Here is a 24696-nt window from a genome sequence, read left to right on the forward strand (position 1 = left end):
AAGAGCCATGCAGGACGTGTTGGAATGTGATGCAACGAAAAAGAAAGAAAGAGAAATGAAGCATTAGACGTGAATCAAAAACAGCAGAGCATGCAAAGAAAGTGTTAATAGAAGAAATGAAATAGCAACTCAAAAAAATATATTTAGGTGGAAGGAAAATCGAAGTTTAATAGTGTGCAAAATAACCCACAACCTCATGTGCAGCTGTTAGCTGAAGGTTAGACGATGCTGTTTGCTGCTGGAACAGCATGATCTGATTTTGTCAGGGATTACTTTGATTTCCCATTTGAAAGATTTACAATCTCATCAATAATTCAGATTAACAGATCAATGGAGTTAAATCCAACAGAAATAATTATTACATCAAGACCAAAGGTGCATGACAATCACAATCACAATCACATGAGCTCTGTCATATATATTTGTTAAAGAAGTACTTTTCGAGATCTGTATCATGGTAACTCAACTCATCATATGTACGAATACAAATGATTTCAGAATAAGAGTTGGAGAGCAAATTGATATTAATAATAATAATAATATTCTCAAGTGATTCTGCAGTGATGAGGTCAGAGAGTTGTTTGTGTGTGTGTGTGTGTGTGTGTGAGTGTGTGTGTGTTTACCTGGGCCCCCTCATTTCTCTATAGTCTAGCTCATAGCTGTGTATGGAGTCAGACTCCCGGGACAGGGTTTGATGCTGGACCCTGCGTCCTATAGGATACTGGTGAACTGAGGAATTTGTCTGGGAGGCGTTGTGAAAACGTGGAGGTCGGTGGCTAGTTTCGCTGCGATAGTCACTATCACGGTCGTCCATGGCACTGTCATGGTCATCGAAAGCTGCACGAAAGACGACAAAGAATAATACATTTTGACAGAAGTAAATAATTTGGTGTTTAAGTAAATGTTTATTCACATATGACTTATGGTAGAAGGACGCTCTGGGAAACCAGATCAGATGATCTGCTCACTGCTCGTCATTACTGCGGAACTGTGAAATTCTCTTTTCATCCATTTTCCTGAGCTTTCACTGCAGAAACATGCAACTGTTCTCACATCAGAGTGACTTTAAATAAAGTGGACCAGTCGACGCAGCTGTGTACAATGTTAAATGTAGCAGGAAATAAATCACAAGGGTTTTTATACTTTATGATTTAACTCCTCAGACCACACAGTAAGAAAAGGTTGAATAAATAGCTCCCTCTTGTGGTAGCAACTCATCAACAGCAAGCTGACAAGGATTTGAAAACAAATGATGTAAATTCAACGAATCACACACATCAGACATGACAACAAAATGTGCACATACATATGTTAGTTACATGAAGTTCTCAAATACAGTGAAGACAAAACCAAACCAAACATGCAGAAGCTGTTACAGGTCAACAAGAGGAGAGAGAAAACAAGACATCCATTATACTTTACAGTAAATATATATATATATATATATATATATATAAATACGTACTCTGCTGGTCGCTCCATCCAAAATAACTCCAACTGCCTGAGAGCGTTGAAGTGTTCGAAGAAAAAAAGTGAACTTCATTACTGAAGAATCAAACCAGTAACTGTTACTGTGGAATGGCTGGATGAGTATGTGACATGTGATGGGAATGAAAACACCCAGATCTGTGATTGTGCTTGATGGATGAATGATGAGACCAGCGAGAGATGAATGAGAAATTAATGAAGCTCCAGTAAACTGATTTTTTTATTCAATATGAGCGATCAAGAGTGACACAACAAAACTGCGTCAGAGAAAAGTAGTTTAACCACAGCTCTACACATCAGCCCCTGTCAGAGGATGGAGGGACACGTCTGTCTTTGCTCATCAAACACTGGGGAACGAGGAGGAAAATGTATTTTGTCCAAATCAGAGTCAGCGGTGTGGAACGACACGTTGATGAATGCTGCTCATGTAAAAAGTTCAGTGGCATGAAAAAGTTTTACCAGGATTTTACACTTACAGCACTGAGAGGGGACGGACGCCATTCGTCGTCTCTGGACGTCTTCCTGCAGAGGATACTTCCACCACAAACGGAAACAGAGAAGGAAGAATCATCCAAAGTCACACTCCAGTCGTTTATTACTCATAAAAATGTTGTCATGAGAAAATTCCCCTAATGCCGTTATAGTGGCTTAAATGTAACTCTACACTTTCCTCCTTATTTCAGGTGTTTGTTTACTGTTCCCGTCCCAATTCACCCGCAGCTCTACGTGTTTCTCTATGTGATGTAAAAACAAAACCACTACTCATGTGTGAGTGAGAGTGACGTTCATTACTCCTGTGTCCCGTACAGAAGTTAGAAATAAATGTCCCTGTTCATGTTGGAATGTTTTCAGCGAGGAGCAGAACTTTCTATGGACACGAGTAACATTGAAATGAGTCACTGTTCTAATGTTGGTTGGCTGCTGATGATGTAGTGACTGATGTCCCAATGAGGGTCGGGGTCGGGCACAGGGAAGAACTGGGACAGGACGGGCCTTTGATAGACATGTGTCACATCATCTGTGCTGTAACAACCATTATTCACCACTAGATGGGAGTAGAGAATAAAGAGACACTGCAGTAAACTGAGAGAATACAGTCAGACGTACGGAGACTGCAAAAACAAACAGAATCAGAGTCTGTAACTAAACTATGGTAGTAAACTTGTTTATCAAATAACAAACAACTTAAATAAAAAGAAAGGTTTACTGATTTCAGAGTTCTCAAAATTTCTTACTGAGACTAAATGATTGTCTCAAAGTTCCTGGATGAAGGAAACAGTAAATACACAATGTTTGTCATGTTTTAGACACAAAAGCAGAATAACATCGTCTCCTGGCTCTTGGAAGTTTTTTAAAGTTACATTAAGACTTCATATATGTGAAGAAAAGAAAATCCAAGTTAGAATCCCTTGCTGAATTTGCTGTAACTGAATAACTTGTAGTATAATAACTAATTTTCTCATTAACGGGAACTTAAACTTACCTCGTCATGTATCTGCATGGTATTGATCCGCTCCAGTTTACTGGTCCAGTACTGAGCCTCGTCTTCTGGGATGTCTGGACAGAAGAAATAAAAGGTTTCAAAAGTGAGAAGAAGCAAACGAATGACCGTGGTGAAAGCAGCGACGTGGAGGAAACAGACACATGGGATGGAGGGATGGAGGGATGGATGGAGGGATGGATGGAGGACGGGGTGACCAGGCAGGAGAGAAGGTAAATAATGGAGGAAGACGGAGAGTGAAAATACAGAATTTGAGCAAGAACAAATAAAAAACAGACGCTGCAGCTCCACCCTTCTCTCAGTCGCCTCTCCTCCACCCGATCCCGTCCTGTCTCATCCCATCCACGCTGCCTGATGTGCTTCCATCTCATATTCATACGTGTTTAATAGCAGATGAGGACGTTTCCCGTCGGGGGCCCAGAAATAGAAAGAGCAGCCTCCTCAGGGGCCTCACAGGTCGTCCCCGAAGCCAGTGAGATCTTTTAAAATCATGGCTTTAGTCTCTGTCATGTTCCAGAGTAAATAAATATCCATGTCTGAAGTTTAAAATGTGAACTTTTTGATATTCTCTCTTCTGCCAGGAGTTTTGAACATGTTGTAACAGAAGATGGTTGTAGTTTGTTAAGCTGAATGCAAACTGTTGTGAGCAGCTGCAGAACTAAATGTCTCAAACAAGGTCTACATACATTTTATTTCAAATACCCTACAGGTCAAATACTAACACTACTAATAATACAATACTAACAGACTTACTTGAAAGAAATGATTAAATACCATGCTTCAGTTTAGATGCTTCTCTCTATTGAATGTCAATGATTTTACTTTGCGTTTGTCAAAGTTTCCCAAAATAGAGGAACTTCTATCTTATCTCCATCTTCAGACTCTATTGTGTCGGGAGGAGCATGAAGCTGTGGCACCGTGACACCAGGTGAGTGTTGATAAATCGAGTGCCGGGCGATGTGAGGGCAGCAGGCGGCTCAACAACAGACTCTTCAGACAGCTGCTGCAGATTAACGGCTTGACAAGAAAACAAAGTGCACGGTCCGGTTGAAATGCTGCAGTTTAAGTGATCACACTCCAGGAATAAAACAGGGGGAAGAAACAGAAAGAAAAAGTGCTGATGTGAAGAAATGCTTCATAAAAGCTTCATGAAGTCTAATGGTTCATCCACAGCCTCGGATATACTGTACAGGGCTTCTACAGGGGAGCTCATGGGAATCGAACACGGAGCCTGACCACAAGCTCCAACTATGAAACTGTGTCTGATGAATGAGATGGAAATAAACACCTTTCTCATCACACTTAACGTTGGAGATCTGATCTCTACCTGCGTTAATGGAGAAGCAGAACGGTGCACTTTGTTTTTACCTGTGTGTCTGTGAGTGAAACCATCAATCAGGGAGGTTTTTTTTTAGCTGCTTCCAATAACACACAGAATAATTCAGTTCCGATAAAAACGTGAGGATGATTGTGTTCGTGTTCATCTACACACCGAAGGGTAACTCAAAGCGAGTGTCCAGCAGCACTTGGTGTGGAGTTGGGTTGGAGGTGCCGCAGATCTCATCCTCCCTCATTAACACCTCAGAGTCCAGAGACGTCCACTCTCCTGGTCCCTCCTGAAGGAGTGAGAAGGGAATAGAGACAAAAAGAAAGAGAGAGGACACGAGGGAAGGGACAAAGACGAATATTTACTTGATGAGAACCAAAGATGAAGAGGTGAAGATGCCAGGAACAACTGTGACAGTGTAAAAATGGCAGCGAGCGTACAATCGTCTGGAGAGGCCAAACACTTGTGGCTGAATTATTGATGACGACACAGACGCTGCTGCATCACTTTAAAACTTTCCAGAAAAAAGTAATGAGATCTAGACGACGAGTCTCTGCAGCTGGAAACTGCTTCTCCAGACTTCAGCCGACAGGTAAAGATGCTTTAATAAGAACCGGTGGGTGGACGTGGAGTTTGTGTGTAAGTGTGTTTATTGAATGGGTTGTCGTCAGCTCAAGCAGCCTAAGCAGCACAGTCTGTTCTGTACATAAAGATTTATTTATTTTATTCTGTTTATTTTTAACAAACAGTGAGGGCGGGCAAAGACGACATCATCTCTGCTTCCAATGATAATAAATACGTTTCTAAGCTCAGGAACAACATCTTGTGTTTATCACTTTAAGCCCGTTGTGTATTTGTGTGTGTACATGAACTAATAAGGGTGTGTGTGTGTGTGTGTGTGCTGGAGGTGTGTGAGGTGTGTTACCTCGTCAGACTGTTGAATGCTGTCCAGCGGAATCAGCGCTGTGCCGATCATCGTGTCCCAGATCAAACCTTTGTTCCACAGCTCCACCACCAGACCCGACTCCAGGTGATTGATCTCACTGTGGAAACACACAAACACACATAACTGCATTAGAAACATAAACGTCATTAAAGTGATTAACATGAGCGTCACTCAGTCGAGCTCAAACCTCCACCGAGGCCCAGCTTAAAGTCTGCACCGAATCCATCACGTTTGTTTGGACTTAATTCTGAAGTAATTCAAGTTTCATTCTCTCCTGAACCCACATTGTCTCAGCTACACTTTCAGGGTAGTTACATGTTTCTTGCCTTATTCGTTAGGATGCTGCGGCTCAACACGTTTAAAACGTCACATAAAGTCGATTATCACATTGAACAGTGTGGTGTTTAATACAGGGTTGCACTGCGGCCTTGACACATCAAATCCGTCTCCACCTTTCCCTGCTGACAGGTCAGACAGTGGGCCGATCGTAAAGCAGTGAGGGTGAAGGATGGCAGCCGACATTTTCTGACAGAGAAGAGAACACAACTGTCTCCTCATCTGCATATTCATATTCACTGATCCATTCATATTCATATCGCCTCAGTTTGGCTGTCAGTCATCTCTGGTGACACCTCCCAGCTGGGATGATAGAAAGAGGAGGGTGGGTGGGATGTGTGTGTGTGTGTGTGTGTGTGTGTGTGTGTGTGTGTGTGTGTGTGTGTGTGCACTGCAGCTACTTGCCACCAACTGAAGAAGTCAGCCAGCTGAACACATCGAGTCATTATCATGATGTTAGTACGATTAGCACAAACCATCTTCATTCAAATGTTTGCTTGTTCACAGGTCGGTGTGAGACTGAAGTCTTCTAAATATCTTTAGAATAAGTTCATATTGTGCCAGCACAGATTGTTAGATTAGGAAAAGTGACTTGGGAGCAGAGGCCAGAGAAGCCAGCTGGCATTACACCGTGAGGCTGAGGCATCATGAGCCATCACCTGCATCTGAATTCACTGTGTTCTGGACACAGAATTCAGCTCGAGCACATATCCACTGAATGGAATGGATGATGGAATGAAAATACTTATCAACAGTTTTTTCTGATCACCATTAAAAATCCTACAAAGCAGATTAAACGCCTCTCACGGGGCAACACAACATCTGATTTCTCCATTACAGCTCTCTGTGTCATTTCAGAGCTCTCTGTGTTTACATTAAGTAACATGACAGTCATACACGCTGTATTAACGACACCGTCAATCCAAGAGATTATTATATTGAAACCATGAAACATAAAATCTCAAATAGGATTAGAAATAGGTCTGACGTCGTCCTCTGTGCAGCCTGTCTCCAACCCGTCTCTGACTCATAGACCAGATGTGTGCATGTGTGTTCCTGTAGCTTTACATCCAACTCGGCCATGCCCTCCATCACAGCCCATCCATTATTGAGGGGATCGTTTGTTGTAGCAGGGAGGGAAATGGAGTATTTTCATCGTTCAGACGCCACAATCGGACCAAAGCGTCCCCGCACACCTACATTCTGTCCCGTGGTGTTTAAGAGAAGGGAGAGAAATTGAAAAAAGAAATGAAGGCGAGGACAAAGAGAAGGAGGCGATAGCTCAGCACAAGGCTTTGTGGAAATCACGGACTGAGAGGGAGGAATGGGGGGCAGCCGACAGATGAAGTCACTGTTTGGAAAAAAACGGCTTTTAACATTGAAAAGCTTGACACAGACACTGCTGACCGACACCTCTCCTGCTTCCACACGGTGGTAGAACGCAGTTTAAAACACACCCAACATTGTCACATCATGATTCTCTGTCGCGCGGCATTATTTATTAAACCGATGCTCTTTAAATAACACGCGTCAGACTGGTCCAAGTGGCAGCCGACATGGTTTGTGAGCGGCTGTTTGGAAACCAGAAGAAACCATATTTGGAGGAGCAGTGGGTGGAGCCTGACTGGGAGCTCATGGATACTGCCCGCCCACCTGCACCCACTGGACGGCCATCAATCACCCGGAGTCCATAAAGTCTTTGGTCTTTTTGACATGAGAGATTATTTCATTTTCAAAGATTCTTAACAAAACCAACGGTTACAAAAAAGATGGAAGTGAAAAATGAAGATTGACCTGTTTTCTTTGTTTTAGATGTTTTTCACATGTAGTTCTGTATCAGCTATGGTTCATATGTTGCTCTGAGGTTCACCTGAACATAAGCATCCAACCTGTTTTCCTCTAAATCCAGATGTGTAAATAAGAGCACAGGGGGCGGATGCAGTGAATCATTCCTGTTACAGTGACTCGATAAAGACTAACAGAGGTTCGTGTGCAGCGAAGGAAGAAGGTCACCATTTTTTAAACTTAAACACAACTTAATTGACAGAGAATTGGAAGAAAAGAGCCGACTGTGACCTCAATCACCGGAGAAGCTGTCGGGCAGAAAGATGACGAGAGAAGAGAAAACATTCTCTCTGTCGTAAACTGGGAGAATAAACAGTCACAGACAGAGAAGGACCCATTAATGTCGTGTTTTTGTCTTTGCTTTCATTCTTTTTATTTGTACTTATTTGCTTTTTACTGCTTTTACTCATTAACTGTTTTAAACAGTGTGAATGCATAACTGTGATTACCCCTTTGTCTGCTTTGTCTGTCAAGACACTTTGTAAACCTTGTTTTAAAGATGCAATTAATAAATAAAGCTATTATTATATCCAGCAGAGAGGTGAGACAGAAAACGCAGAGAGAGAAAGCTGATGACCTGCGACATGATCGGGTCAAAGATTTAATCCTTCGGTAGCATGTGAGGTCAGTGGTGAGACAAACAGAGAGAGAGAGAGAGAGAGAGAACGAGTGAGGAGGAAAGATAGAAACACCAGGTCTGCAACGAAAGAGAGAGAGAGAGAGAAAGAAAATAAGAAAGAAAGGAAGAAAGAGACAGAGACGAGATTGAATCTGTACGAACAGAGACGAGCATGTGAGGTCTGTTGACCCCGAGTGTAGAGGGATCAACCGTCAACTGCTTATCCCCTTATCTCTCCAGCCAAGCAAGCCATCAATCAACACACACCACACACACACACACACAACACACACCCACACCCACACACAACACACACAACACACAACACACACAGTGATGGGAGTAAGAATAAGAGGCAGCAGATGATGAGCGGAGAGATGCTGCATGATGACAATAATGTGACAATCAGGCCTTAAGAAGAGATTCAGGGTTTAAAAATAACTCTGTGGGAAAAACCAGGATGAGCCGCTGGTTGTAAAAAAGCCTCTGCGGTAAAGACGAGGCTTCCAGCAACAGATGACACAAATGAAACCAGGTTAAGTTGGCGAGGCCACGCCCACAAAAATACATGAATGTGCGTCGTGCAAGTGAGATGAACGTACACAGCAGATATGGGCGTGGTCGTGCCTGATTGATGAAAACATTCAGACTTCCAATCACTTCATCCGGGTCGAAGGCTGGATGAGCATTTTACAGCCGCTTCCACAGATGATGGACGTTTTTCTTTTTGTTGTCGGATGAATCACCTGCACGGCCTCTAAACACCAGACACTTGAACACAAGCACAGCTCTGCCGGTAGTTACGTGTTGCACGTGTGTAAAAAAAAAAAAAAAAGTACAGCTGATCCCATTCTTGTACACACACGTACACACCCGACGCGTGGGAGTGAATGAGTCGTGAATCGACGAAGCCAGGATGCAACAGTTGAGTGAGACGAAGGGATGAGAGTCGACATGGGTCAACGTGTGAGTGCAGATGTTCCTGCAGATGTTCTCACGATGTAATAATTCACATCTTATATGTTTTCCCAACAACTCTCTCTACTCATGTCTTATCATTCGTCCATTAAAGGCAGCAGCTGTGGAGAAATGACAAAAAATAAAACAAATGTATTGATTTGTCCGTCAAAAATCAAAAAAGTACATTTTAGTCTCCGACTCTTCCGTCTTTGTAATTTCATTGTCACAGAAAATGTGGTAAAAGGTTCTTTTTTTTGGTTCCTGCTAATTATTTAAAACATTTTTCTCTAACAAAAAAGCATTTTCATTATAAAGAGGAAATTGACTCAATTTAAAAGTGTTTGGGGTAAAATGCTAATGTGCATGAAGGCGTCTTATTCATTTATTCAAGGAGGACAATTAATGGCTTTTTTAGAAATTATAGTTTAATTTAAGGGCTTAATATTTAGTTTGTGAAAGAAAAGAGAAAAATTCAGAGACATCGGACTCGGGCTACATCCACGTTCCTACGTTTTAGTTAGAAAATATAAAGATGGAGAATACGTCTCCACTTCATTCTCCGTTGTACATACATGAATAATTTTCGGGCCAAAACACTGAGGACGTATAAGAGTCGTTGGTCGGAGTCGTGCTACCTTCTTGTTGCTGTGACTCATGTTTTTCTATGAATGCAGAAAATGCTCCATTAAGCTTCGACCCTCTCTTTCATTCATCTAAAAACAGACTTCGTGTTGAGAGCAGACACTTTAAAGCCGTGTGTGTTAACACCACCCGTTTTAATGGTTCGCTGGAACACTCAGGATTTCACAAAGGTTAACAGTCAGAGGGAAAGAGGCAGAGTGATCAGCAGGGGGGAGCTGGAGAGAACGTCAGCAGCTGCTTTCTTTGGATGTTTGAGCAGGAGAGTCGGACTGTGACACAAGCCCAAGGCTCAGTCCGAGCTCAACTCCGACTCACGCTGAAGAACATTTTATATTTTTGAACATTTTATATTTCACCCTGCCTCTGTCTCCTACGCTATCTTTACTCCGCAGTGTCCATCCAGGTCAACATGAGCACGCCACAGCACCGCTCACCTGACCACACGCAGGCATTAGCAGGGGCTTCTCACAGAACATGTAATCCAATGCAAAGAAGCTTAGAAAACTGACTCTGCCTCGAGCCCCTGAATGCAGCACAGACTCAGTTACAGTAACGTTCACAGCTGCATCTAGTACAGATGTGACAGATGTGGTTGAGCCTCAGAGGAGACAGAGTTAAAGACGTCTTTGAGAAGTTTCTTTAGATGGAGAACGACTTGAGAAGAATTAATTATCATCGACGTTTTATGACCTGCAGGTAGAATCCAGAGAGCTGGCTGCAGAGTTCACCCACTTACATGCAGGTCGTCATCATCCTCTGATTTATTGGGTTAAACTTTCATAAATGTTTTGAGAGTTCACCAGATCCATGCAAATTAAATGCATCCAAGCATTTACCGGCTTTTTAAATTAACTGCACACGTTTCCGGCCTCTGGATTCTTCTTCTAGCTCAGTCCTCTGGTTGAGACTTTCACAATCAGCTGCAATTTCTACTGGAAACCTCCAACTGTGAAAGTGCTGCACTCCAGCGGCTCCGACTGCTGCTAACGAGACCCGGGAGTTCATTAGCTCTTTAGCAGACGAGGCCCTGGAGTTCTGATGTATATAATTATTAACATTTTTCTTCTCTCAGCCATTGTGGTCATATCAGGAAGTGATTTACTGAAGAGGAACTCTGATATGAGTCCAAAGGTCTTATTTCAAGGAGGGAGAAGTGATGGAAGAAGAGAGGAGAGGAAGAGGAGACAAGGAGTAGAGGAAGAGGAGAGGAGTGGAAGAGGAGAGGAAGAGAGGGGGGGGAAACTGAAATCTTGAATCAAAAATCTCTCTGGGTCCATTTAGCTGCAAAAGAGCCGCGTCTCATTTCGTATGTTTCTGTGAACGACCGAACAAAAGAAGTCAAAAGCGTTTTCAGGAAACATGTTGCAGAAGAACAGATTTCCACCATCGCTCCATCTGAGCCATGTTAGCACGGAGCTTTCTCCAAAAAGACTTCCTCGTGTGTGGAAACCAGTGAAGTGGGATTTCTTAATCAGCTACATCTGGACCTCTTCTCCTCCGTGGAATCAGGTTGAGTCTGGACAATTCATTAGATTTATCACCGGCTCGTCTACCGATCTGGGCTCAGCATGTAATTTCACTTTCCATCCATCCGACCTGCTCCAGCCACAAATTTCCATTTAGTGACCTGTACCAGCCGAGCCAGACCGGAGTCCCACGGGCGGCCGAGGCTCTCTTTCAATTTCACTGAGTCCCATTAAAGCCGAGTCAGGCGGCAGCGGATACCTGGCAGGTATTCATCTCAGGGCTGACACACTCTGTGAAGCTCCCATTTATCTCTGCATTTGTCTTAATACACGTCAAGAGGCTGGTGCACGTACATGCTGTCGCTGCCAAACACAGTGACACCACTGAGCCCGAGAGCAACGACACACACACACACACACACACACAGACACACACACACAGACAGACACACACACACAGAGCAAAGAGTCAGACCTGAGGCTCTTATCACTTCAGATGCAAATCTACTAAATCCACAGCACGAGATTCGACTCAAGTCAAATACAAACTATTTCCAACGTGTCAATGTTGTTATGAAACCTTTATGAAAAAGAAATGTAATTGATCCATATGAATCATATTATTATTATTATTATACATGAATTGATCATAACGTTGATCATAAATGACTTTAAATAAAAGGAAAACACAAATACAACCCAATGAGATTTGTTGTTCTGTAGAATAAAGTTTTTCATATCAGCAAACATAAACTCAGATACCAACAAGTGATGAATTATCTCTCTATATAAATCTATTCAACAACAACAACAACAACAGACAACGTGATACTCACAACATGAAGTCTTGTTCCCAGCAGGGTTGATCCCCGCGGACTGTGATGGTTGTACTCTTCACATTCTGCACCTTCAACGTCACGTAGGCGTTAAACTTGTCTGTGTGCGAAGGAAAAAAAAAAACAAACAAGAAGAATTAATCTTTAAAACAACACACACATTTCTTCATTTCTTCATTCGGCCTCGTTTCTGTCGTCTTGAGGCTTCACTGCCTCGTCTCAGTTATTGTTTGAACCACAGGTGAAAGTACAAATCTCATCTCAAACTCATAATGCAACAAATAGACAAACATCCACCGGGAAAGATGACGGAGATAAATCTAAGAGTAAAACACCCAACCGTGGTTAAGAGAATAAACTACCTGCATGGAAACCAAGTTATTTCCACTAAGACATAAGATTTTATGCAGAATATTCTCAAAATACTCAAAATACTGAGCTTCTGATAATTTTCTCCAGAACATTACTTGTTCCTTTAAATCACAATAAAGATTTGGCAGAAATTCATTTTAATGTTGAAAGCATCCGCATTCATGTTTATATTTTATTAAGTCAGGTTCTATATACTTGAGTTTTCTTTTTTTATGAAACATATCGAGCCTCAGTTAAATTTCTTTGTCATCAGCCAGTGAATTCGTCAGAGACTCTGGGTCACAGAGAGAGGAGACGGAAACTGTGACCCGTATCTTTGAATGATGCTCATTTTCAAGAAAGTGCTGCCGAGTTAAACAGGGAACAGTTTGTACCAGGAAGAGGCCACTTCAGAGTCTCATTACGTTTTCTCATCTCACGCTGACGGCTGCTCGGAGAACGCATGGATCCACACTTAACATATTCGCTGTCATGTCAGATCTACATTTGGTTGTTCTGCAGAGATCAGCTGGTGCAGAGATAATCGTCTCCTTCATCTCATTCAGGGTCAGAGATGATTGCTGTAAAATGTATAATGCACTTCAAATACATCTGCTTATATTTCTGTATCTACTGTGCCTGTTCTTTTATTTTTTTAATTCCCAGACTGTTTGCACATTTAAAACTTGAAGCCCGTTTCTCAATTTTTATTTTTCGACCCTCAGTCCTCCCAATCATAAACTGCATAGAAAAATGGACGTAGGCTCCGGGTCCAGAAAGTGAAGCCGATGAATAATCCTGTTCACTGACACACATCAGCGTAAACCACCAGCCGCCTAATCCCTGTTTGATTACCTGCCCCAAGAGGCCCCCGTCTTCACACGGACAGAAACGTGCACGAGCCCGAGAGAGCGTAAGTGATGTTGTTGTGTGCATATGTTCGTCTCCGTGTTCTCAATCTCGCAGTCTGGTGAAGAGGGTCGGTGGAGGCGAGGGCAGCGTCGGTGGATTTGGGGTGAAGATGAGGTGAGGGACGTGATCATTGAGCCGCGTCCATGAATACATTACACGCAGGGTTCGCTTCCAAATACTCTGGACGTGGTTCCTCGATGGTAAAATACCTGAATTCATTAAGCTGTGAGTCTTCGTGATGTCAGAACGCTGCTCGTCTCTCATCATTTTTACTATCAGACACAGTCGTGGGATTCATTTAACAAACATTTAATGTATTTGGTTAAGTGTCAAGCAACAAAGCCTGAATTTCAATTTGCTAAAACATTATCTTGCCCAAACCCAGAACACGGCCGCTCACATCAGCCCCCTGGTGCTGCTGACCTCAGATGCATGTCTGCAGCGGAGAGCCGTGGTTTTTAAAACTGCATAGAACGTATTTAGAGCAAGACAATTACAGTAAAAGCTTTTTAATAAGGTGCAGCGACTGAGGCTTTGACAGAAAGATGAATAGAAGACCTGTTTTATATTGAAGCATTAGCAGATAAACATTTTTAAACACGCCTTGATAAAACCAGATACTGCACTTCTCTCCTCGTCAGTTGTCCTGAGATGATGTTTGAGCTCTTCAATGAGTGTGACCCACAGATTCCTTCATCTTCATTACCTCCGCCGACAAGGTTTTATTATTTGTTTACCCAGTTGTTTAGCAGGATTACGCAAAAACTACTGGATTAACACAAACAGCGGAGAGAGGCGTGCAGGAAGAGCTGCTGCAGTTCTCTCACGTCACGATGACAAGCACCAAGACGTTTTAAAGGTAAATTGTTCCAGATTTTTTTTTTTAAATCCAGGAGCAGAATGTGGAATATCCACTTCTGAAAGGTCAAACGGCGCCTGAATGAAAACCTGCACCTCTGACACTGAGCACGTGGAAAACAAAGCCTTGTTCCTGCTCCTGCATTCCAGTCACTTCGCCCTGCAGGGACGTTGGCATCACAGACTTTGTGCACTCAATCGGTTTTCCCAGTAAGAATAAAGGTTAATGCAGTTGCAACACGAGCATATGGGATCCTTAGCGCCCACATTAGATAAACACACTGCTGCATACAGATGTATTTCTTTTGTGCTTCCAATTTCCTTCTGAAAATCCCCCCGGAGCTGTTTGTTGATTACGTTGTGCTGCTTCAGTAAAGTAAGCAGAGCCACGCTGAGCTAATAAAACCTCACAGGGGAAGAGAAACACTCCCGACCAACAAAACACAGACGACTCCCTGCATTCTGTCTTAATCCTTATTTATCCAGGGAGGGTCGACTCAACACTTGATCTGCTTCACTCACACATTCACACCTCAGCTCCGTCACAGAACTGACTGATACAACAGGAAGGATCCGGTTTGATTCTGCAGATCTAAGTCAATAAATGTTAGAAACACTCTGGCTTCCTCCAACAGGTGTTCAGTCTGCACCACCTGCATCAGACTGGAAGATCCCGGTGTCTTGACTCGAGTCAAATTTCTTATTTTGTGCAAATGGAGACACATGCATACGAGTCAAATACAGCGTCTCCTTTCTCCCCGGGTATGAGACTCATGAAATGTCAAGTGTAAATGTCCCACCAAGCACAGCTCCGCTCTAATGACCGAGGCAAGACGGGGAGGTGAAAGGGTTAATCTGGAATAATCCATCATTCACTTAAGGGGGTTGCCAGGTCTGTGATGAGGGGGACGAGGGGGACGAGGGGACTGACAGGCTGCAGACAGCTCCATTTACTGCCTGAGCCAACAGAGCTGAGCAAAAACACACAAAAACTGCACAAAGCAAAAACAAATCACACAAAAACGTCTAAATTTAGCTTCTGTTTTCTTCGACAGTGACGAGGTGTCATCAGAGGTGTTTGAATGACAGGTCTCCGTAAACACACACACACACACACACACACACACACACACACTACGTGGATGGGTAATATCCCAGCATGCAGCAGGACCCTCTTGGGGAAGCAGTCGACGTCATTTATAATTAAGAGGCAATGACTTATGAAAATAAATAAGTTATATTCAGTTACACATGGACGTCTGCAGCACGGCCGGGCAAGATGACATTTACTGGGCTGTCTTCAGTAATGAATACTCTATTATGGGTGTCGAGGGAGGTGGAGGAGGAGGGTGAGGAGGGTGAGAGGAGGAGAGTGAGGAGGACGAGAGGAGGAAGGTGAGGAGGACGAGAGGAGAGTGAGGAGGGTGAAGAGGACGAGAAGAGAAGGGTGAGGAGGACTAGAAGAGGAGGGTGAGGAGGACGAGAGGAGGAAGGTGAGGTAGACGAGAGGAGAGTGAGGAGAGTGAGGAGGGTGAAGAGGACGAGAAGAGGAGGGTGAGGAGGACTAGAGGAGGAGGGTGAGGAGGACGAGAGGAGGGTGATGAGGACGAGAGGAGGAGAGTGAGGAGGACGAGAGGAGGAAGGTGAGGTAGACGAGAGGAGGGTGATGAGGACGAGAAGAGGGTGAGGAGGACGAGAGGAGGAAGGTGAGGAGGACTAGAGGAGGAGGGTGAGGAGGACGAGAGGAGGGTGAAGAGGACGAGAAGAGGAGGGTGAGGAGGACTAGAGGAGGAGGGTGAGGAGGACGAGAGGAGGAGAGTGAGGAGGACGAGAGGAGGAAGGTGAGGAGGACGAGAGGAGGGTGAGGAGGATGAGAGGAGGAGGGTGAGGAGGACGAGAGGAGGGTGAAGAGGATGAGAAGAGGAGGCTGAGGAGGAGACAGGTGGATGAAGGGAGCTGAAGGAGGAGACACTAAGTAGAGTGGGATCATATTTGATTTTATGTCCCATTATTTTCACTGTATGTGACGATGGAGGACGCGGCTGCTCCCCAAGACAGAAGCCAAATCATCTTCATCGCCACCTGTTGGCTGACTGCAGAACATCGATCCTTCCTCCTCCGTCAAAATGCACATGATGATTGACAGCTGAGAGCGACACTCGATTAGTCCAGTGTGTATCGGCAGCACCATGACACTGTGGCTCCACCCCTTCTGAACAGGCGGCTGCGTTCATATCCAGGATGTCTTGGTTTCGTTTCTGGACAGCGGGAGGAAGTGGAGACACGTCGTCCATCCTAATGTGCAGATAGTGGTTCGTTCTGTTTCAGCACCGAGTCAAACAGAAACTCCCGGCTCCCGCTCCACTGCCACATCACAGCCTTTTATTTAACGTGAGCCTCTTCTGAAAATAAATAGTCTATTAAATTAGGATGTTGCACCGGAACAATGCAGAGTCTCACCTCGGAAATAACTGACGACAGTTGAGCGGAAAGAGAAACTGTCATTTCACTTTTTAAAACAGTCACTCGGTGAAACGTTGTTTACAGTGTGTTGAGGAGGAATTGTCAGAGTCTGCAACTGTTCTGACGGAACAACAGTTGAGGCCGAGGCTCATTACACCAACGCCACCGCTTCATTATTGTCAGGGATTCCTGTGCATTCATTAGGCTGCAAGATAACCAGAGCTGCTGATGAGCTGCGAGTCGGAAATGACAAAACGTTCCCATAATCCCCTGTTGAAACACACCTGAAGACAGAACTGTTGTTCGAGGTTAATGATTTATTTTAACGAGTGCAGCCCAAGTATGTTTCACTTCACTCAAACTGAAAGGAAAAAAAGGACAATGAGCCAAAATATTAAATAAATAAATCCCTCGAATCTTCCCTGGCACCCCCGCTCCTCCGCTGTTAATAACCCACGTCTCCTTTCTGCTGCCTCGTCCTTTGTGTGTCTAAGTCTCACTTCCTGCTCAGATTTTCCTTCTGATTGAAAACCCTCCTCTCAAACCTCGAATCCAGAGATTCGAAAGTTCAGCAGGTGGTGTCATGACCCACAAGCCAAAGACTGATATCACTGATTTGGATCCTTTAAACCAGAGTACCGGGATGAACTGTCATCAAATGAGCCTCGAGCATCACTTTGGACTGATCATCTCTCGCGTGAACATCCGACCAAAGATAAATGACACCAGATGTTCTGCAGGTACAGTTGGATGAGATCAGACCAACAAACAACCTCACGTCATCTTCTCTAAAGCCGCACTGACGTCACAGCTAAAAACAGGATAATGTGCCTTAAGTCTGTCAAACTAATAAAGTGACACATTTAAGGGAAACGTCTCTCAGGGGTCGTCCACCGCTGGGGTTTGAGGAGACACAGCAGCTGACTCCCCGAGGCAACGAATCTATTGCTTCTTCATATTAGGACAAATCAGATCATGTTTCCCAAAGTGGGACAAACTCCACTAGTTGTTTCTGACCTCAGACTAATAATCATGTCACGTGACAGAACGCCATCCTGGGTATACTCGCCATCGCCGGCATGGCTGGGTGTTACAGCCCCGAGGAGGAAATAAGGAGTTCTGTTTTAGGTCAAATTCGAAAATAGAAAAAAAAAAAGAGAATTTACAGACACAAACTTAATATTCCTTTCTTTATGAACATGTCAGGAAATAAATGTAATCCAGCACTGAGGCAGGTCTACCTCCGCAAATAACCCCACAAAGTTCCTCAATCCACAACCAGCACCAGAAAACTAATCACGTTAGATTTCTATAAAGTCAATTATATGCATCAAAACGTATCATTCTTCCTTGACCAGCGTTAACACGTATCCCTGATTGAAGCGCTTCACTGGTCCCTCAAAGAACACGAGGGTTGACTCCATGAATAAGATGTGTACGTGTACAAACCACCTCCAGGATGTTGGATCTTGTTTTATAACATAAAAGTCTAATTGTTCAGTTGAAGGACGGAGCTCCACCGAGTTTCTAAACTACTATTACTCCTCCGGAGAGATACAAGAAAGGTCTGCTGAAGTTTCCTTTCAGTCGACTGCGTAATTAGATCTGTAATAACATTAGTTGTAGTGTACGACTTTCAGACCGCAGCGGTAATTCCAAACAACTACAGAGTAAATGAGTCGAAAGGATCCGTCTCAGCTGTGGATGTACGGCAGCAACACCATCAGTCATGTCCCGCTTTATGAACCCTGGGAGGGCCAATCAAAATATGCTTCCGCTCTGGAAATCTGCTCTGCGATCGGAGGCCGGAGGCGGCCAATGACAAATCATCTTCTGTATCTGGCGTCTGTCTCTGTCTCCTAAAGACAGCGAGGGATTTGTCTCCATCTTCCCTTTATGCCGGGGATGACACGTTGTCATTTCAGGCTAGCAGGTGGCCCTTTTGTCTATGATGATCTATTGATTTGCTTCTGTCCTCCTCTGGCTTGATTTCTCATTCTCCCACTTGTCGCTGTTGTTCACCCCTCATCACCGCCTGGAGAGAGGATGGAGGGACAAACAGCAGCAGCCGGCAAAGAGGCACAAAGGGAAAAAAGACAGGAATAGAGGACGGTGGAGGCTGAGGCGGAGTCCCACTTTCACTGGCTGCAGAATTTGTGCTTCACTGATGAAAAGGGTTTGAAAAATCTTAATTTCCGAGGTTTGGCTTTTAAGAATAGCGGAAGCTTTATGATATGAAAATCAACATCTGGGCAGTGAAGCTTGAATCCTAGATGACAAAACATCTGTGAGAGAAACGAATCCAGATAACCAACAGTCGGTTGTACGCGGGATTAGAACTGTTAAAGTCAGACGTGTGCTTCCAGCTCCTGCCTCTGAGTCAATATTCATCATTTGCAAATCCAAGTGGGCTGACAGAGAGCGACGGCCGAATGAATTCTTTCCCCATCAGAACAACGTCACATTATCGTACGGCAGCACTGGGTGTGGGATCTCAACTTTTAAGTGTCGACGAAGTTTTAAAAACTAGACTGAAGACTCACGTTCCTTCACGTACGAAGATGTTTCAGACGATGTGATCGTCACTGATGCCTGGGTCAACAACTCGCTGAGTCTCTTCTCAGAAAGTTCCACCATCGTTGATGCTTCCTCCTCGTCTCGCTTGAACTACTGGCTACACTGCCCCCTCACGATTTCCAGTGGTACTGCTCTGTTTCCTCTGTTTTGTCCGTATCCGTTAGACACTAATCTGAGACAGACGTTACAGCTGCCATCGTCAAGGATGTCTTGTAAAGTATTGTGTAGTGTTTTTTTTAAAATAAAGTACACAGATCTGATTATTTAGAGAAAGAAAAGCTCATGTTCGATGGAAACTCATTCAACAACATCCATCAATAACATCTGTCTCACCGATAAAAATCAATCTAACCATCTGCAGCACAGTCATCATCATTCACAAAGCTGCAAATCCTCATTATTGTCGTGACTACAGCTCCCCACGGTCAAATCACGGTGATATGATATATGATGTGATACAACATGTGATATATGATGTGATTCAAGCTCTCACCTGGAGGCCCATGTAGTTTGGCTTTCTTCACTGAAACACAAAAAGAGAAAACACAGATTAGTTGTAATGGATAAAACAAAGAAACACAAACAGTTTATTCATTTTATATATATGTAGAAATGTATATATGTCATCTCAGGATTTTGTTCGCTGTAGACTTACAGTTTCTGTTATTTATGAAAGTTTGGTGTTTTTGGTGTGATGAGGTGGATCTATCTAATCCATTAAACTTTTAACTAGATAGAAGCCGGACGACATGTTCAATAGAGTATTCAAAACTTTTTCTATTTAAAGACAAGAACATCTAAATGAAAAGCTTTATAAAATAGAAACTAAACGTTGGCTGAAGTCAAAAGTTGTTTTTTTAACAGGCCAGTGAACAAAACCCCACAAAGAAGCAGATTCTGTTTGGAATCATTGTGGACAGAGCTCTTAGTTTGGCTTGTTGACTGAATAACTACATTGAAAAGAATATACACAAAGAGATTAAGGCTTTTATGACTAATGTCATCATTGTTCTCGCTGATTATTGAAATAATAAAACATGCGTCTGGGTCGGGTAGTTCAGGTTATGTGGTGAAAATGGATTCTGTGTAAATCAACAAAGACAGCGGACAACGTCCATTAACCCACAGACGCCATTCACTGGTCTGACGCATCAGTGACAAGAGATTTTGACCCTGTGGGTGGACGGACGTGAGTGAACCAGAATAAATTAAATGTGTTTGTAAAGACTTTCAGACAAAAGGAAATTCAATGAAAGAAATATTTGTATGTCCTTGTCTTAAGACGATTTGCTGTCAAAACATCAATATCACTGCAAAACATTTAACAACGAAATACTGTCTTGTGGTTTAAGATGTATTCTATAGATTCGATTCGATTGGATAGAACTGTATTGATCCCTTTGGGAAAACTCCTTCAGGAAACATTTAAATTCCAGCAGCATTACAGGAAATGAAAACAATTAATAAAAAGACAGTAGCAGCACACAGGTTAAAAAAAGTAAAGAATATGTTATACACAACAAATAAATTATTTTATCTTATCTCTAAAAATGGCAGCAGAGACGTTGTGTCGTCTTTTCTCTGCAAGAAACTAATGTGAAACATCTGTGATGTTTATGTTCTTGTATAATTGCACTGATTTACATGCATCATGTGATTTAATTCACTTATTTCTTCCAAAGAAAAGTTTGGGAACTTCTGTAATACTAAAAAAAACCCCAGCAGTGAGATCTGCAGCAGAGAATGTCCTGAAATGCCAGTGTCTTAAAATGTCAATGTGTGCCGGGCTTCAGGCTAAAACGTCTCCGGCATTGATCTGCGACGCAATTAACACTCCAGGAAACGTGTCAGAGTCATTTTACTATGCAGCAGAATAAAGGTTTAATCCATTTTAAGGTAATTTGGTTCTTTAAATCAAAGTTAAATGCATATTCTCGTCCAGGGTGATCGATACGTCCACTCGATCACCGTGCGACACGATAAGACAGACAGACACGGAGGAGAATACGCAGAGAGACAGAGATCGTTAACAGGTCATTTGTCTCACGGCCGTCACCGCCGCTCGCCTTGTCAGAGGAAGCCTGGTGGTCCGGAGACAACCAGGGTCTGACAACACCTGTGAATGGCCTGACACCGAAACTAACAGAGAGGAGAGTGGAGGAAGAGGAAGAGAGGGATTCTAGATAAGATAAAACAGGTTTGCTTTTAAGCAGTTGAAATCTTCATCGTTTGATTTATTCCACATTTGTAATATTCACCACTCGGTTGCTTCTCTAATTTTTTTGCTGGAAACTCTGGAACATCTGCACTGATGTTGCTGCAGCACCGTCCGACCTGAGTTTTCTATTGACTCTCCACATTTTGTTCAGTTGTACAACAGCTTCAGACACTTTGAATCAAGCAGCCTCTTTAACTGAAGGCTGCTAAAGTCAAATATTGAAGGAACCAAGTGGAGCACATACCTCCACCACCAACACGAGTTCTACTTCTTCTATGCAAGTAAAAAAAAAAAAAAAAGAGTGGTCTCTGGTCGATATGTCATAAAACAAGTTAAATTAAATAAATACAAATCCTGCATCTGCACCAGAGTTCAGTTTGTTCTTCAGCTCAGTGGACATGATTTAACTCTGCAGTATTTCTCTGTGATCCTGCTAAAAATCAAAACAAGGAACAGAATCAGAGAAAAGCAGATTTAATACTTGTTAATACCAAACGTTATAACGTTAGATTGACTTTCCAGCAGTGCGTGAGAGACGCTGCATTTTCACCTGATGTGTTCCCCAGAGAGAGAAGCTACTGACGGACACTGATCTCTACTGTTTGATAGGTTTCAGTTCCAGACACGATGGCTTTATGAGAATTAATGAAATGATCTTTTGTGCCATTTCACTGATCCCAGGGCGGCAATTAATTGTTGTTGGTTAAGCAGAGAATCTGAGCGGCACCACTGGATGTTCCTGTCGAGCTTATATATATATATTTGTGTTGAGATGTTTTACGAGCATCATGGGAGGTTTTTAATCAGAGCAGCATAAACCTGAGAGTTTATGACATGTGTTGTGATCTATCGCTTCGCAAACGAGTAAATAAAAAAGGACCATTCCAGCATCTGTCAAGAAAAACTACCATCCAAGTATAATTTTATTCTCAGCAAATAAAGAAAACAACGGGTCCGGCAATCGCTAATGTTTTAGAAAAATCAATCACAACTTTCAGCTGAAAGTTGAAGTGCGGACACCTCGGCACACGTCGTAAATGACTTGGCGGATTTCTCCTCCTGTGTTTGCCAGAGTGATCATCACCGTTCTGGATCCCAGCTGCTGAAGAAGAACGATTCTCCGAGCATCAGCGATCATCTCTGATCTGACATCAAAATACTCACTTTCTATTCTTTTTCCTCAATCGAGGCACAAATCGGAGAGATTGTCATTTCACGGGCCGAGAGAAGCCAGCTGTCAAGTCTGAGAGATGATGCTTCACGCGACACATTCTGAGCATCAAGTGGATCATACATGATCAAACTGCACATCAAAACAAGAGGGACAGAACGGAAACGTCCCCGGTGAAGTATTTTTTTATCAGCTCTTCCTCCTGTGAAGTTCTCTCATCAGGACGGATGTAAGTTATGAGTCTGTGTCGACTTTGAAAACGACGGCACAGAATCATCCCTGGTGGCACATTTCTCATCAAGTCACAAGTATTCACTGACATCCTGGAAAAACATTCAGACAATCAGACCTGCGGCAAATGTCTGAAATCAATTCTGTGTAAAGAGAACTCGAAAAACTTAAAGAAGCACCTGGCGACGCACGGATACATTTGAATTCAGAGTTGAGCTCCGTGTCTGCTGGGACCCCCTGACGAGCACGTCGGCCCCAGTGGTGGGAACAAGATCCACGATGAAGCTGAAGTATTTTACTGCGTTAAGCACTCAAACTATAATTTAGAGTTAAATGATTGTATTTGGGTTTGATTTCACTTATCATGAGCTTTGTGAAGAGTTTTGAACTTATTAAATTTGTATATTTAAGTTGAATACACTTTCAATGGTTCAAAGTTGATATGTTCAATTTATCTGACCTGGGAGGTCAGAGGTCAAGAGACACTAATAAATCAAACATCCAATCAAACGTCGGCGCACCGCCACGATACAACAAACAGCAGTAGCTCGTCAGAATTACTCCGACCAGAGGGGTCAGTGTCACATTTCAGAGCCGAAGCAGAGGTCAGTGTCCCTCTGGGCCACGGAGAGGACGAGCCTGATCAGAGGAAGTAAAGCAGGACAGATACCAGACACGTGTCCAATGCAGTGATTGTATGAGGATGTGTGCTGCTGGTGAGCGAGTGTTTGGCTGCTGGGATTATCTCTCCGAGCTAATGCCTTAAGCAGGGCTGAAACCTACCAGACCCCCGCTGCATTGTGCTGTGGACGAATAACAAAGAGAGATGGTTGTGTGGAGACATTTAGGGTTTTTCTTTGTTTTCCTCTGACGAGCAAAAAGAACTTTACAACTAACGTTTTGTTTTTACTGAATAACGATGAGGCCCTGAGGGAAACGATGGAGGATATTTGGGGCGAACAACAGACTGATGCTGACGTGATGAGTCATGGATTAGATTAAACCTGCTGCTGCACTGTTGCAGAAATATTATGTCATAGACGCACATGTGTAATGACGGTGCATGCTGCAGATGGATGATTTTTTGACATTAGAAAAATAACATTTCAGCAGACTTCCATGCACAGATTCAACCATCACCTGAATAACGATTCACTCTCACACAGACTTTTTTTCCCTGATTTAAAAACTGTTTGAAAGGATTCAGCTCCGATGAAACTGTGCTCGGCAAACTTCTGTCAAAGTCTCAGACCTGCTGACGTGATCTGCACCGTTTCAAGTGTCTAAATGAAATCCATATATAAATGTTGGGATGTGAGTATACTTTGAGGTTGCATCACCGTTTGACAGTAGTGCAGACCGTCTAATCTATGGCCACCAGGCATCGATATACACGATACTTTTAGCCTGACTTTGAAGAAGTAATGACAGTTGACAGGATAACAAAGCCAAAGTGATTATATGTCATTTCCCCTGTACACTGATGACATTCTTCTCTTCATTAGATTGAAGCTCTGACTGCAGCCACTTAATGGCTCCTGCGGTGGTTCTGGTTTGGTCTCTTTGAAGTGACGTGTGAAAGTGCAGCTTTGAAGCTCAGGAGTAGGAAGTAACCGCTCAGGGGTCATTTACAGCTGCTTTTTTTTTGGAGCCTCTGGTCGACGCTGAGAGACGACACAACGGCTTGTTCAGCAGGAGTCTACCTCACAGGCACCAGGCCACATACAGCGAGAGATCCGAGCGGGTGTCACTGTTTGTGCGATGCTTATGTCCGAACACGTCAGCGATTCAACCGCATTTGTGTTTTATTCACAGTCTGACAAAAACAAAACAACATTCTCCATATTCATGCTTCAGTTTACTTTTTTGTTTGGTCTACATCCCATCCACTAACATGGATGAGCATACTACCCTTACTGCAGCCAGCCACCAGGGGGCAATCAAAAATG

The 24696-nt window shown here is 43.2% G+C and overlaps 1 protein-coding gene across 1 annotated transcript in view; it reads right to left on the bottom strand.

The window, feature by feature from the left end:
- LOC109642028 (uncharacterized) overlaps positions 1 to 24696 on the bottom strand; it is a 37536-nt gene that overhangs the window by 6753 nt on the left and 6087 nt on the right. The window contains exons 2-9 of the mRNA XM_069523049.1: positions 19621 to 19650; positions 11967 to 12066; positions 5242 to 5359; positions 4482 to 4605; positions 2972 to 3045; positions 1965 to 2022; positions 1466 to 1501; positions 624 to 837 (exon numbers count right to left, since the gene is read on the bottom strand). Of these exons, the coding sequence (XP_069379150.1) occupies positions 624 to 837; positions 1466 to 1501; positions 1965 to 2022; positions 2972 to 3045; positions 4482 to 4605; positions 5242 to 5359; positions 11967 to 12066; positions 19621 to 19650 (754 nt within the window). The remainder of the gene's footprint in view (positions 1 to 623; positions 838 to 1465; positions 1502 to 1964; positions 2023 to 2971; positions 3046 to 4481; positions 4606 to 5241; positions 5360 to 11966; positions 12067 to 19620; positions 19651 to 24696) is intronic.

The sequence above is a fragment of the Paralichthys olivaceus genome, chromosome 4, assembly GCF_024713975.1.
Source record: "Paralichthys olivaceus isolate ysfri-2021 chromosome 4, ASM2471397v2, whole genome shotgun sequence".
Classification (NCBI taxonomy): Eukaryota; Metazoa; Chordata; class Actinopteri; order Pleuronectiformes; family Paralichthyidae; genus Paralichthys; species Paralichthys olivaceus.